Source organism: Camelus ferus, chromosome 7 (genome assembly GCF_009834535.1).
Source record: "Camelus ferus isolate YT-003-E chromosome 7, BCGSAC_Cfer_1.0, whole genome shotgun sequence".
NCBI lineage: Eukaryota > Metazoa > Chordata > Mammalia > Artiodactyla > Camelidae > Camelus > Camelus ferus.
Window position 1 is genome coordinate 24,680,984 of NC_045702.1, and position 16,365 is coordinate 24,697,348.

The 16,365-nt window shown below is 35.0% G+C and overlaps 1 protein-coding gene across 2 annotated transcripts in view; it reads left to right on the plus strand.

The window, feature by feature from the left end:
* The window catches only part of WASL (WASP like actin nucleation promoting factor), a 69,634-nt gene that overhangs the window by 16,808 nt on the left and 36,461 nt on the right, over positions 1–16,365 (plus strand). For both annotated transcript variants that reach the window (XM_032483584.1, XM_032483585.1), the window contains exon 2: positions 15,000–15,134. In XM_032483584.1, coding sequence (XP_032339475.1) covers positions 15,000–15,134 — 135 coding nt within the window. The remainder of the gene's footprint in view (positions 1–14,999; positions 15,135–16,365) is intronic.

Here is a 16,365-nt window from a genome sequence, read left to right on the forward strand (position 1 = left end):
TAGTTGGGTTGTTTGTTTCTTATTATTGAGTTGCAAGAGTTCTTTGTTTTGGATATATATCCTATATCATGTATATTTTGTGTTTTGCATATATTTTCACTCATAGTGTGTCTTTTCATTCTTTTATCAGTGTCTTTTGCAGAGCAGAAGTTCTTAATTTTAATGAAGTTCAGTTTATCAGTTTTCTCTTTCATAGGTTGTGCTTTTGCTGTTGTTTCTACAAAGTCATCATCAAACTCACAGTCATGAATATTTTCTCCTTTGTTATCTTTTAGAAGTTTTATAGCTTTGCATTTGACATTTAAATCTATGATCAATTTTGAGTTAATTTTTGTGAAATATCTGTGATTGGTACCTAGATTGATTTTGACGAGGAGGCATGTGGATGTCCATATTTCAGAAAGCCTATCCTTTCTCCATTGTATTGTCTTTGCTCCTTTGTCAAAGATCAGTTGCATGTCTTGGTGTGGGTCTGCTTCTGGGCTCTCTTCTATTCCACTGAATTGTTTGTTTTCTCACCAATACCACACTGCTTTGATTACTATAGTTTTTAATAGTTCTTTTTCTTCAACATTGTTTTGGATATTTTGAGTCTTTTGCCTTTTCATATAAGCTTTAGAATAAGCTTGTTGATATCCACAAAATAACTTTGGCTGGGATTCTTTTGAATCTATGGACCCAATTAGGAAAGATAGATACCTTAACAATATTGAGCTTTCTTATCCATGAATATAAAATACCTCTCTATATCATCTTTGATTTCTTTCATTGGGATTTTGTAGTCATATAGATCTTGTATGTATTTTGTTAGTTTTATACCTAAATGTTTTACTTTTTTGTGCTAATGTAAATAGTATTTGTTTTTTAATTTCAAATTCTAAATTGTTCATTGCTGGTATATAGGAAAGCAATTGACTTTTGCATGTTAACTTTGTATCCTACAACCTTGCTTATTAGTTCCAGGAATTTTTTTGTTTTTGTCTTTGTATTTTTAATTCTTTGGGATTTTCTATATAATCACATCATCTGCAAACAAATACAGTTTTATTTCGTCCTTCCCAATCTGTATATCTTTTCTTTTCTTGTCTTGTCTTGTTGCATTAGTGTTGAATAGGAGTGAAAGAGTATGCTGTGTTTGAGCATCTGCAGATTATTTGGCTGCTGTCTCGATCTATTTTGAGTTAATAGCAGGAGATGACAGTGAAAGTTGTTAATTGCCTCAGGTTAAGAAAAAGCTTGAATCCTTGACAAAGAGTTTGGATCTTATTCTTATCAAAAAGGAACCTATTAAAAAAAAGGAACCCATTACATTTTTGAGGATGAATCTATCTATTAAAAAATAACCAGCAAGAAGAATTTATGGAGAATAAAATAGAGGCAGAGTGTCTTTTTAGGGTATTACAATACTTCAGGCCAAAGGAAGATACATTGTATAGTTGTATATAGTAGCATATACATATAGGAAAAAAAAGTCCTTTCTCATTGATTTTTGTTAAAGATCTCAGAGGTATGAGAGTACACATAGTACAAGTATTTACTTTAAAAAGTGTACTGTTACGGGTTTTTTGGGTTTTTTTTTCTGGGTTGGGGGTGGTGTGTGCAAATAATAGAAATTAGTTCTGGCTGGCTGAAGGAAAAAGGAAGTTATTGGCTACCAGAGGATCCCCTGGAATCCAAAATAGAATTGAACAGTAAAGATTCAGGAACAGCAGGAGGCTAGGAAATTCTGAGAATATCAGCAGGAGTCAGCGAAACTCTCAACTCCAGTCATTTCCTCCCTGTACTCCTCAGGCCTGTGACTCAGTTAGCATTCTAAATTCCTGGAAGAGACTCTTAATTGACTGAGCTTTAGCACAGGTCTTGTCTCTGGGGAGAGGCAGCAGGTCTCTAACACTTGGTGGTCTCGGGGGTAGGGGACAGGTAGTGCTACAAGATAGGTTTATCATATATATAAAAGCTAGTGAAAATCCTACTAAGATCTAGTACAGGGTTATTTATTTGGTCTCTCACTGACCTAAACTTTCTTTAGGTGCCATTATTAAAAATATTTACTCCCTGCTATTCTGGCATACTTTTTTAGTTTCAACTTCATTCCTAGATATGCAGATAGTAAAGGTGTAAGGGTGTCTTTCAAGTTTTTGGAAGCTTGGGGTTTTTTCTGGTTCTCTTTATTTTCATTGACCAACTTGCAGAAAATGAAGGAAATACTGGTCCTCTAGTGACTAGTTTCTGTAAGCTGGTAGTAGAGCTTTTAAAATGGTTTGGTTGGAAATCTAGCTAAATCTGCTAATATAAATGTCCATACTTAATATTTAATAAGTGCATACTATGCCAAGCAGTTTTCTGAGCACTTTGTATATTATTTAATTCTAATAACCCCAAGGTGAAGGAACTGTTCAGAGCACTTTACGTGTATCAATTAATTTAATCTTAATAACCTGTGAAGTTAGTAATATTACTTCCATTTTACACATCAGGAAATGGATAGGGAATGTAAGTAACCACCTAAATCACAAAGCTAGTAAGTAGTGTGCTCTGTCCCAGTCTGTGCTTGCAGTCCTCATACTTTTATCCCCTGGAATAGCCCTTATTCTCTGCCCTCACCTTGTCTCCAGTCAGAATTCGGGGTTCATTTTTCAGCCTTCCCAGAGCACTTATTTCTGCTTTCACTTCGGTACTTGTAGCATACTTTTAGTTATTTTTTAATCTCCTTTACTAGTTTATTAACTCCTTGAAGATGGGGACCATCTCTTAATTATCTTTCTATTTTCAGCAAATAATAAATATTTCTTAAAATGAATTTAACACCCCATTCAAATTTAATCTCTAAGTTAGCCAGACACTCTGTGAATGAATATGATTTACTTTGTTAATTCTTTTTATTATGAATATTCCCTTATCTAATGACCCCAACTCTTTCCTACCCTTGACCTCGTAAATTCCACATCTTGTGCTAAAAATGTATTTGTATAAAATCTCTTCCCTGGGGCTTTTCTGAGCAGTACTGTCCAATAGAACCTTTCATAATGGACATACTCTGCATCTGTGCTGTCTAGTAAGCAGTAACCTGTGGCTATTGAGCATTTGAAATGTGACTAATATGACCAAGGAACTGAATTTTCTGTTTTAAATTTGAATAGCTAAGTGTGGTTATTGACTGCCTTATCAGACATTGCAGCCCCAGAGAGCACAGGAAAAAGGAGCCCAGAAGTGAAAAGTGCCCTCCCACCTCCCCGTCTAGCCACCTGGTTGAGCACCTGACCTGGGGAGGACAGTAACATCGTAAAAGTTCTGTTTGACTCAAGTGAATTAGTCTCCAAATGTTTACACATTGAAAAAATATGGAACATTCAAATGATTAAATGTGGTATGGGATACAAGAGTTACCTTTCCATATAGAGAAAATCATTAGCTTGTTTTTGCCTTTAGAGCACATAATGCAATCTTATAGAGTAGTATTATGTTGTATAAAATCCTCACATCCTTCCCCACCTCCCTCACTGCCACCCACAAGTTCTTCATCTGTTAAGTGGTAGTCTTTTTTTTTTTTTTGGAGGAAAACTAACATGATCTGTCTTTTAATACAGTCAGTTTCCTACTCCTTTGTGGGAGTTGCAATCTAGCATCTAGTTATGCGTGTTCATTCAATTTCAATAATAATAACCAGAGAGAAATATTGGTTCATGCATTTTTTGAATAAAAATTGCCTTTTGAAACTAGCAGCATTGAGCTTTTTGAGGAAGCATATAAAACCTAGTTCATTGGGTAAGTTTATATTTCAAATTACTAGATCATTATTAATGTCTTACACTATAATTTCAAGTCTCTGAATCTTAAAAACAACTTTAGAAAAGTCCCCCCCCCCCTTTTTTGCCTGTCTAATTCTTATGCATAATGTATGGGAGAGTCTGAAATGTACTTGAATTCCTTAGTTAGGTTGTATGTTGAATTTAAACTGTTAGTTACTCTAAGATTACCCTTCTCTTTGCATGTCCTTCCCCCAACTTAATTGTACATATGAAAGTCAAACTAAATGTGATATACATGTATAGATATATAATATGTAGACACATTCCTATGACTGTCTTTAAGAGTTTGGGTAATTATGAATTCCTGCATGTAGAATAACAAATGTGGGAGACAGAACCAATTGAATTTTAAACTTGCTTATCTTGATTAGTTGTGTTTAAGAGTTGAAAAGACTCAAAGGGAAAGTCTGTGAGAGAAATCATAGACTTTGACCTTCATTACAGACAGGCTATCTCCCTGTAGGAGCCAAAGTTTGCTTTTCTCTTCCTTTATAGCTTTAGACACTGTAGTATGTTATTTTCAGCAATGTTCACTTTTAATTTTTAAGAAAGCTTTTAAAAGGTACTAGAAATGCTTCCTGGTTTATAGTTTCTCGATCAGAAAGATGATCTTTTTATTTTTCCCAGACTTCTACCATGAAGTGACTTGAATAGGTCTTTTGGTTTTCTTTGGTGTCTGTATTTTTCAAATCAACATTTAAGTTTTTGAAAAGCTAAAATATTTACATGGTTTAAAATCAAATGCATTTGCCCAGTCCTTCCTTTCCTGACAAAACACATGCACACACACAAAACCCCTAAACAGCTGGCAACTGTTACTTGTTTTCTATGTCTCTTTCCAGACGGTTTTATGCATATTTAGACAAATGCAAATTATTTATTTCTGCTCCTGCTGTTGTGCACAAATGTTAACATACTATTCCCTTTATTTTACATCTTGTTTTTTTCTCACGTAGCAGTGTATATTGAAGTTCTTTCTTTATCATGACTAAAAGAGCCTCTTCTTTTTTTTTTTTTTAAGAAGCTGTATAGTATCCCATTGTAAAACTGAACTGTGACTTATTTAATAAATTGAGTGGGTATTTTTCTTGATGATCTAGAAAATTCCAGTTGCCTGAGTAATTTTGGATAATTTTAAGGTTCTGAAGAGTTGAGTTAATAAATGTAAAATTTGGATTACTTTAATGGTTTTGATGGAAGTCTTTCTAAAATATGTCACTCTTTTACCCTGGTTTAAATAGGCTAAACTGAAATTATTTTAACTCATATGATAAGGTAGGTCATCTATAGAAACATTTTGGGTACCATATTTTTACTGTGCTATATTTTCCTACTCCAAAGTCTGCTGTTACTACAGGATGCAAATTATCTTATCATCTTATGAATCTATTCATCTTGACCATGGTAAGAGTTTTTAGGGTTATTGCCGGTCAGGTTACAGGTCTTCTTTTACACTGTATGTTATATTATCTTTGATTATGGAATAGTTCTCATCTCTCCTGATTACTAGAAAGTTTATTACTGTTCTAAATAAGCAAGATTGTTTGCGTAATGCTTGCCTATATATTCTGAGTACATGGGCTAGACTGCCGAGGATTTATGGCAACTCTGCTGTCAAGGAGACAGCCCACTAGGCTTCCTTCCAGGAGAGTTCTTCGTATCTATGCTTGCTAATGGGAAAACCCCTATACTAGCTACGTCAGAGATCATAATTTCTCCTATTCTAGGTTTTTTCTTTTTTCCAAATGAACTTTAAGTTTCTCAGCATGTTTACTACTTACCATTTTTTTGATTCTATAGTTCATCTTATTCTTTAGTATTTTCCTGTCCGCTAAAGAGTTTAACCCAACCATTTGTGTAGTTTGAAAGGACCTAATTACCTAATCAGTCAATTGACTTTTTTGAAGAGAATCTTCTTTATAAGACTTAGTGAAAATGGGAGCTGCTTCCTCCCTCTAATTTTTGATGACTAAAGCTGATCAAAGTATCTTGTTAGGCAGGCTCACGTTGATTATTCTCATAAATAGTAGGCTATAATAGTAGGTTAAGTGTTAACACTTAAGGGATCCCATAGGTGACCTCTGAACTGAGGTTTGAAAGGTGAGCAGAGTTAGCCAGATAAAAGGATGGTGAGATACAGGGTGTTTCACCTTTGGGAGCATGGAGTTGAAATGGAAGGTCAGGATATGAGAAAGGATAATGAATTAGACAAAGACAGTCCCATTTGTCTCCAACATACAGCATGATAGATAAGAATGAGGATGCACATGCATTTCTTTCTGTGATTAAGAAGCATTATTTCCCTGATTATTTTGCCAACATTCTGCATTGATGTGACTGCATATAAATATCATCTACTTCATTTTACCAGTCTGATAAAGACAACACGGCTGATAAGGAAGCCATAAATCAGCTCAGATGAGGAATGATCAAAATAAATTTTAGCTGAAAAGGAGATGACCTGAGAAATAGAATTGTTGGGGACACATCTCTATGGAAGTGAAAAATATTATTCCATTACACAGAAATAAGTATGCTGTAATTACTGGGGATAGTATACATCTCCAGTTTTATGTTGTTTTAGCTGTAATATTGTACCTAGTACCATACCTATCACATAACAAATGCTCAACAGATATTTAAATGAATAATTGAAAATTAAAATTCCTGTGAGTGGCAACTACCAGGAAAACAGGTTTAGGTTCAGTATTAAGAATTTTGTAACTGAGCTGCTCAATGATAAGAATTTCTTCCCTCAAGTTGTGAGCTCCCTATTATAGCAGGCATTCAAGCAAATACTATGTAATCATCTATTAAGAATGTTACAGGAAGGATTGACCATAAAAGAGCTCCCACCCTCCTGAGTCCCTCAAACACATACCCATTGGCCTTTCCAACCTGCTTTATTCAGTGGGTTTTTTTGAAGTTGCTCAGCCACAGTTTCTTAATGGGTAAGGTCACTGTATGTTAAAAACCTGGTTTGGCAAAAGGTTTGGCTTAGATAGTTCATTTTCTTTAGATATAGAATTGTGTTTCTCTAATGAATCATTTTCTCACCCCAGGTTAGGCTGATCTAGGTTTTGTGGCCTGAGGCTTATACAGTTTGGAGAGGCTCTCTTTAAGAAAAAGAATCCAAAAATTAAATATAAAAATGGTTATTTAGCATGAGAAAAGATCACAACAAATAGAAAAATACCATACACATTAAAAAAATCCAGAAAAATAGCTTCTTACTTGCTATTATAACTTATTTCTGCTATAACCTACTGATACACTTCCTTAATACTTTTTATCTACCTTTTCCTGGCCACGTATTTATCAATCTCCTCTTTATATGACAACAATTTTATATTTTCTATAGAGAGAATCTTTCCTCTTGCTCAAGATGGGGCAAATTATAACATCTATACCAAATCCAGCCTGCTTGAGTTTATAAATAGTTTTATTAGAACACAGACATCTCCAAATTACCTGTGGCTGCATTTGCACACTACAGTATCAGAGTTGAAGGAGACCTAATGGCCCACAAAGCCTAAAATATTACCTATCTGGGACTTTGTGGAAAAAGACTGCTGCTCAGTACTTTTGATCAAATTTTATTGTTTTTTATTATTGATAGTTGTAAAGCTGAAAGAAATTTTCTGAAACCAGTTACTGGTATTGGCACATTTGTAATTTCCTTCACTTTGCTTAGAGGATGCTTCTTTCCTTGGGAAAACTCCATCTCTTTGATCTCAATTGGCTGGACCACTGCCCCCTCCGCCAGAAATGTTCATGAAGTTTGCTCATAGTATCCCACCCCGAGCAGGGAGCTGGACAGTACTCGTTCAGATTCTTTTCCTTGGGGTTAAAGATTGGGTCTGGATGGATCATATAATCCAAGAGGGACAGGTTATTGCTGGGGCTGGGCAAATGTTGAGATAAGACGTCCTTGATGGCAATACCAAGATAATCATGTTCAGGAATCACTAGAGAGGATCCTCCTGGAATGAGGGTGGAGTTGCTGTCACTTCATTTGCTGTCAAAGGAGAGTAAACCAAGCCTTGCAAGGGGCTCTTCTAAGTAAAGTTCCCTGAAACTTAAACTTAATTGATTTCTTGGTAAATCTACCTACGTCCTCAGGTTATAGAACACACAGCTGTTTGAAGTTTTTCTTTACATAAAGATCTTTTTCCCTCATGCACTAGCAGTCCTGTGTTTTCCACCACCCTAACCACCTCCAACCTCTCCTTCCCTCTCCCCCAATATAAAGTAAAAATCTTGAACCAAATGGGATCAGTAGAGGAATAAAATCATATTAAGAGTATATGTTTCTTGGAGAATCATTTAGATAGGATAGGGTAAAAATATGACAATATAGGAACTGGATGAATCAATGAGTATAGTGTATGGTGAATAGAAAATGAGCAGCTATTGGAAAATTTATCCAGAGCTGACCAGTATATGGCCTTTGGCAAATAAAGTGACCTCATCCATAAAATAAGTGGATTAGATTATATGCTTGGTAAATTTATGATATGGTATTACATGGCATTTGGCTTTAGGATTCAGGAATACCCAAATCCTATTAAGTGACCAAAGTGCCTACCTTTCTACCCTCTCATCCCAAATTGTTATTTTCACAGGAAAGTGGTAGCAGAAACACACATGCTCTCCTTCTCTCTCTCTACTTCTCTACCTCTCTGTCTGTATAAATTTGTTTGTCATCAGAGCTTGTGTCTCAGCTGATAATGTTAAACTTTGGTGAGCTGAGGTGAGAATCCTAAGGAACTCCTGAAAACCCAAACCTAAACTTTAAGTTTACCATAATCCAGTTGACCGTGCAAGAGAGAAGCAGACAAAGGGAAGAGGCAACAGAAAAGAGAAGAAAAACTTTCAAGCAGGTCTACATAAGCTACAGGGCAGGGAGAAGCAGAAGAGAGCAAGCCATACCTGTTTGCTGACACTTTTTAAGTGTCCTCACCTGTTTGCAAACATGACCCAGTATGTAATGAGATTCATATCCCTCTCAGAGCCTTTGTATGTAATTGTCCTTGAAGTAGAAAATTCACAGTACAGAGTGCCTTGCCATTTGTAGTTTTAGTATCTATAATTTTGATTGTTCGCAGGTAATGCTAAAGATTTGTGCCATATAATTTACATTTTTCTAGATGTATGAAATTTAAATCACAGGCACTATATGAAATGATTGATGTGTGGGTGTGAGTGGTTTAGTGAGTGAACCTAGTCTATTGCACAGCATATTTCTTTTAGTAAGGCTTTTGTTTAGAAAGTTATTTTTAAGTGGTTTCAAAAAAGAAAGTGTACTGGTAATGAGAGTGAGCTCTAAAATTCTTATGATTTGTAGATTAAATTTTTGGATAACTTTACTGGTAATTTTAAACACAGGTCCAGTATAAATGGAATAGAAGAAGGAGCTAGAATTATCTATTACAGGTTGTTACGGTTTTTAATATCTTAAAACAATTCCCTGCATCTGTTAGCTATTGCTACAAACAAACCACCTAAAATGTTTGTGACTTGGAAGCAATATCAGTTTATTTTTCACAGTTCTGTGGATTGGCTGGGCGGTTAGTCTGCTCCTGTCACCTCGGCTCACTCATGTAGTGGCATTCCGCTGGTAAGTCTGGTAGGAGCTGGGCTCGGCGAGGGCAGGGAACATGACTGCAGCCATGTTCATGTTCTCTGTGTGGTTTTTCACCCCAGGTGTTAGGGCAGCAGTTTCAAGAGGATAAGCCACAACGTGCATGTGCTTTTCAAGCTCTGCTTTGCCTGAAGTCTTACTGGTTAAAGCAAGTCATACGGATAAACCCAGAGTCGGTAGGGGAGGAGGCTGTACAAGAACTTGGATCCTGAGAGGCATCCAAGGGCCAATACAGAAATGATAAACTACTGTGCCACACCTCCAGGCAACGTTTCCAAACTGTGTGGCTGTTTATCTCTCTCAACCAGGGTTGAGCTGTTTGATGTTACTTTAATATTGTCTGTAACCTTATTCCATACCCCTCATTTCTTTATTATCCTCCACCCTGCACAACTCCAGAAACTCCCCTAGCTCTTTCCCGTGGTATAGTCTTTGTTTCTTCCCAGCTCTGTGCTCACCTGCCTCATCCCTTTTCATCCTTCAAGTACAGTGTCATTTTAGGGAAGCCTTCCATGCTAGGTATATTTTACATTTTCCTTGCATACTGGATTTTTTTCCCTTATAGCTTATGTAATAGTTATTAATGTCTATCTGCCTGTTAGAACTCATGAGGTGTCTGTCCAATTTATTTTGCTTCCACTCCACTTTTATTCCCACCCCCACTTATACAGTCCCGTGTTCGTGGTAGGTGCCCAGTATACATTTGGTGAACAACTATACCCAGCACCAGTTTTCTTACACGGCTACTAAGACCTAAAAGACTACTTGTGCTCTGTCCCTCAGGCAGCAGCTGTTTTTATCTGGCTCCCTTTTTCTTCACTGTTGGGATTCTGTTTGTTACTTACTACTTTTGTACTCCTCTCTTCCATTGCTCCAGCTTTGCTTTTTAAAAATTATTATTTCGTCTTTAACATAGTCTTTTTAAATCTCTACCATCTTCTATTGGTTTTTTTTTCCCTTTCTTCTCCTTCCTTCCTTCCTTCCTTCCTTCCTTCCTTCCTTCCTTCCTTCCTTTTTCAGATTATTTTTCATTGTGGAAATTACCAGGTGATAAAATCTCTTCTTTCCAAAGTGAATTATTTGTGTTTTCTTTTTTTGGATAAATTTTACTGGTACTGGTTTCTATTTTTCAAATGGGTGGTTTCTCTGTTAGGTTTTTACGTTGCCATGTAATTGCCATATTATACTTTATTTAGAAAATTGCTCTTTGAGATTGCTGTATAATTAAGTAATTATAAGAATTCAGATTTTTTATAGTTAAATTTTTTTTTAATTGAGGAATAACCAAGTTCTTTATCTTGCTTTACTTTTCAAATTCCTTTTATTCATATTCAAATTTCATATTCAGGATAATAATGGGACATTTCATGTGAATATATCATCAGAGTATTTAGGAACATATATAAAGCTTAGCTTTTGTATAATAAAACTTAGGATGGATTTTCCTAAATTAGTTTTTAGAACTTCGGGCTACACATACACATAAAAAACGCTGAAATTGTTTTGACTACTAATCCAGGCCATTATGATTATAGAAAAGACTTTATTCAGTCATATGGTTTCTTTTTCCATGCTCACTTTATTTTTAATATTCATTGAAAATATATCTTTGAGAATTATTTTCTTTAACACTATTGTATATTTATTGGATTATTAAAATAATCATCATTGTAGACAGTTATTCAGTATTAAGTCATAGTACTTGTTGTAGGCAGTTGGCTGTCAAGCAAGGATCTATAAGTCCTGGTATTTTCCAGTCTTTTCTCTGTCATTAGTTGATTCTATAATAAACATCTGTTTTCTTGACCTGAAATTCTTATTCTGACCTGTTACATAATGTGGTGGTTCTGATAATGTGAAAGGAATTTAAACTATAGAAGTGGTGGATGCTTGTGATTTGAGTCTTACTCAGGATGAAACTCCTTGTAGTAAAGTGGGATTAGTATAGAGGGACTTGGAAGAAGTGGCGGTTTTCTTAGTTTAGGGTCAGTGTGGCAGTGGCTAACTGTGTAGAGGTAGCAGTGTCTCTGAGAAGAAAGCCTCCTGCCCAAGACTGTCATGATTGTGGAAGTGGGTTAAGAGTCTTACATTTTTATGAATCACTTGTGCGTTTAAAAATTTCCAATTTTAAAATAACTTCATACTTACAGAAAAGTTGCAAATTCAGTGTAAAGAATTCCTGTATATCTTTCATCCATATCTGTCAAACATTTATAACATTTTACCATGGTTTCCTCAGTGTGTATATACATGTGCATTACTATTTTCTGAATCACTTGAGAATAAGTTGCTGATATGATGCCCCATATACTTCAGGGTATGTATCCTCAAATTAAAGGTCATTCTCTTATTCATTATCATAGTATCATTTTCAAAATCAGAATATGTAATTTTTAATTTAACACATGTTTGCTTACTTGGGGCAAAGTATAGGTGAAGTGGAAGTATAGGCTTGCAAAACTATTTTAGGTGCATACAATCTACTTAATAGTAAATACAGAAAATTACTCTATTTTAGAATAAGATCTGTGATGTAACAAGATACACACAAAAAATACTTTAGAAACACAAAGAAAAAGCAGTCATTTCAGCCTGGAGAATCAGGGAAATACTTCTTGACTAGTGCAGAGTCAGCAGTGCCCTGCTGAGGGACAGTGGGAGGAATTCATACCCCAGAATTTATCCTCCATCTTATTTCTGCCCTTAACAGTGAAAGTTCTGATGATGGATGTGCTATTGCAGTAACCCTACTGAAGTATCAGGAATGCGTGAGATAGGACAGGTTCTATTTCTACGAAAGTTAATATAGTTGATATAGTACTTTTTTCCCCCTTTTGGTTAACAGATTTTAACCCTAACATTTTGGGGCTAATAAGAAATAGATTCCCTTTTCTAAGCACTTGTCCTTAGGTTGTTTTTCAATAATACCATCTTGATTATGAAAGAAAGTAATGGAGTTGATTGCTGTAATTACTTTAAAGGAATGGAAAGAATGTTTTTAAAAACTTAATTAAGCCACTGTCAGTCTAGAGTTTTAGGGATAGTCACTGTTTTTTTTTTTTATTCCTGGCATTTGTGTATTAAATGTTATGCTATTCTTGCATTCACTATAATTATTCTGTTTTATAAGGTGCTACAGTATATAATTTTCAGACTTTGCCGGTTTAAGATAAGAAGGAATGAAGGAGGCACACTTAGATTGACAGTGACACTGTAGCAAAATTTTGAAAATCCCATTACTGAAAGTTGCTGATAAGTTGGGTTCTTTATTATTAAAATTTCATAAATTGTTTTAGAATAAGGTTTATAATAGCCAACTATGCGTGGAAAATTATAAAATTATTTAATGGGTCTTTATTTCTTAAAAGCAGATGTTTTAAGAATTTGTTTTAAATTTATGTAAATGTTTAAATGGGATTTGGTGGGGAATTTGTTGTTGTTTTAAGTTCATATATACATCCAGACAGTGTTTTACAGTGTTAATATTTGGTCCTTTGGCAAGGGGATTTCCATAATGGAATTTCAGGCTCTATTTAATAACACATTTTTTTCTTTTGCAAGCTGCAACTTCTTGTTTTCTGGTTAAAAAGTAAAGTAAGAAGGTTTTTAGAGCTTGGTGTCTCATTTTCCTAATTGTTATTTTTAAAAATGAATGAATGCGTTTTGACAGCACCATACTAACAGGGCTGTAATTCATATGAATTTTCGTCAGAAAACAGATTTTCTCATCTGATTTTTTAATTCTCCTGCTTGATCTTTAACATCTTAAGCTAATATATGAAAAGCCCATTTTTCTGAAGTTTTCAGTGCTAGATGCCCGGGGTCAGGGAGCCTGTGGCGCTCTCATGCTGAGGGTGTGCACTTGCAGAACATAGGTATGTTCTGAGCAGGCCGACGGCATACTCACATTCTCCAGGCTACTTTTTAAAACCAAAGTCCTTGTTTCTAAGCCATCTTCATAATTTTTAAAATGGCTCTTGTGGAACTTCTGTTGCTTTGTGTCCTGTTCATGACTGTCTCTGAAATTCAAAGAAGAGTTTGGTCAGCAAACGTTAAAAATGTGTAACACAGTTCTCTGGGAAAGCCTTTCTGAAGTTTTGATTCCCAGCAGTTGATCTTACATTTCTGCCTTTATTATTATTAGAAAAGACTTGCATGTGTAATAAGTCTTTGAAATTCTCTTATTAAAGGAGGGCATTCTTCAGGCATAGATAAGTAATCCAAAACAGTGGCATCTCCAAATCTTAATGTACTCTGTTTTTTATTACAACGCCCAGTATTCATTGAACTGATGTACCAAATTACTAAATCATCTATTTCTGGTTATTTAAATTCCTTCTATTAAAAAAACATAATTAATATATATTCACATAAATGGTTTGTTTTATGTTTATATTAAAATATAATTTTTGTTATATTTCAAGTTATTTCCTCAATTTCTAGTTTAGGAGTGAGATTCCTGGATCAGAAAACGTGATTATTGTTTTCAGAGGATGTGTAAGTGCTGTGCCAGTAAATGGGTGTATTACTCTTACAGAAACTGAGATTGACTAGTTACATTCTAGATTATAATATAAAGGAAACTGAATTTAGAATTAAATGAAGGTTTCCATTGTTTCATGATACAGTCATGAGGGAGGTGGCAACATGGTGTACTGGAAAACCCTAATGCATGTTCTAAGGTGTCTATTGCATATAATGAATTAGCTTCTTTCCTGTGCATCTCAAAGAGTGCTAGTTAGGTACATACGTATCCTTGGGAAAATTGGGACAGTAGTTGCTCAAATCACTTTTCATATCTTCAATATAGCTTTCAAGCTGTGTAATCCTGTACAATTCACTTAAAATCTTTTTTTTCCTCAGTTCTATCATCTTTAAAAAAGGAGATGTTAAAATTTATCTTTGGGATGATAATATGTTCAAAGTGTCCAGCACTGTAATTAGTAACCACAAATCTTGCTTTCAGGTTTGACTTAGTACCTATACTTAAGTGGTTAACTGCTTTATGGAGGTCAGTCTTTACTAATACTGCTACTTTATTGCTTAAATGTTCGTTTTATTGGAAAACAGTGTAGTAGAGGGAGTAAGAATGTAGGATCTGAAGTCACAAATTGTCTGGATAGGAATTTCAGCTTTGCTGCTTAGCTGTGTGATACTGAGCAAATTATTTACCCTTTTTAACCTTGGGTTTCTCAAGCATAAAGTGAGGTTATAATAGTAATGAAAATTAAGTGGAGTTAAATTTAGAAGTCCTTATTAAAGCGCATTTCCTGACATTTTAAGCATCAGTAAATGTTAGCTTTCAATAATTATATTTAATATAGTTATTGTATTATTTATTACTGCAAAAGAAATTACTTCAAAAAGTAGCTTAAAATAACAATCAATTTTTATTACTTTTTTGTTTGTTTGGGTCTGGAATTTAAGTACAGGTTGGCTGGGGGTTCTGGTTGTGTCTCTCATGAGATTGCTGTCAAGGTAGCAGCAGGAGCTGTGGTTATTCGTATTATTTTGAACCTAATGGCTATAAATTTTATGTTTTGCAGACTATGTCTTCAGCAGTGGTACAGTTATATGCAGCAGATCGGAACTGTATGTGGTCAAAGAAGTGCAGTGGTGTTGCTTGTCTTGTTAAGGACAATCCACAAAGATCTTATTTTTTAAGAATATTTGATATCAAGGTGAGTTTGGTTTTACTTCCACTTAAACTGTAGGTGACTAGGTCTTCTACTTCAATTATAATTTAGTATAGATTTGTTTATCCTGTATGTAATATTTAAATTATACTTAAATTAATATTAGAAGAGTGAAGCTTGGTTTTAGATATTGAAGCATGGGCATTGGGACCAAATAGGAACACGTTCTAAGCTGGAACATGAATAGTTCCCCATTTTTTCTTCCCACACATTAATGGTTTTGTTGGTTTGTCTGTTTTTATTCCTTTGGGCCTTGGACTTTCCCCACATTCTCTCCTTTTTTAATAATACTTTTTTTTTTATTCTATCCTGTCCATTGCAGACGAGTACATAGTCCTTTCAGGGAACTACAGAAGTATATTTTAGCTTGGTATGTACTTATTTACTTTGGCCCAGGTTTAAAGCATTAGACAGTATCTATAATAATGTATTTGCTACCCATTTTATGTTGTTTCTCAGCGTAAGTATGTTCGGATTTTCACAGCTTTGTATCCCTCACTTGAACATGAATCCACATTGTCTTAGAGTGGATGCCCTTTGTCAGATATTCATCTCTGACAGTGACTGTAAAAATAATTATCGTTTAGCTTAGGTGACATCTCCATTTATCTTTTAAAATCTTTTCTGTGGATAAGCCTCCTTGCTTAATATTTATATGTGGCAATAAGTATAATGAGGTTGTAATTACAAAAAAAAAACCAAAACTGACTTTGAACTCTGGGATGATACTTACTGTTAGATGGATGGTAATTAGACTGTTTTTACTCTGCTGGGCTCTAGCTTATTTATTTGTGAAATGGGATAACCACCTGGGTCTGTAGCAAAGTATTTCCCTGAGATTAAGTAACTGCACTTTGTAAAATTCGTCATTCTTAACATCCCCTTCTCCATACCCCAAGGCAGCTGAGTATGTGGCATACTCCTCTCACTAACAGGGCCTTACTGTGACAGTGATTCTGGGGGGTGGGGGACATATGCATAGTTTAAAAGATACCCCTAAGTCCTTTGATATTTCTCGTCACTAATGAGAAACATTGTTTAGAAATCGAATATACACGTAACTCCACTGAGAAGACAAGGATTTCATTACAGTGGTCATAATGTGTGTATAGCGTATTTAAATATTTTTAAATTGTGGTCTGGGTAGAACCTTGTGTTTCAGAATAGGGCAGTGATTATATCTCTCTAACCGTTTATCTCCGATTGTAGATAACCA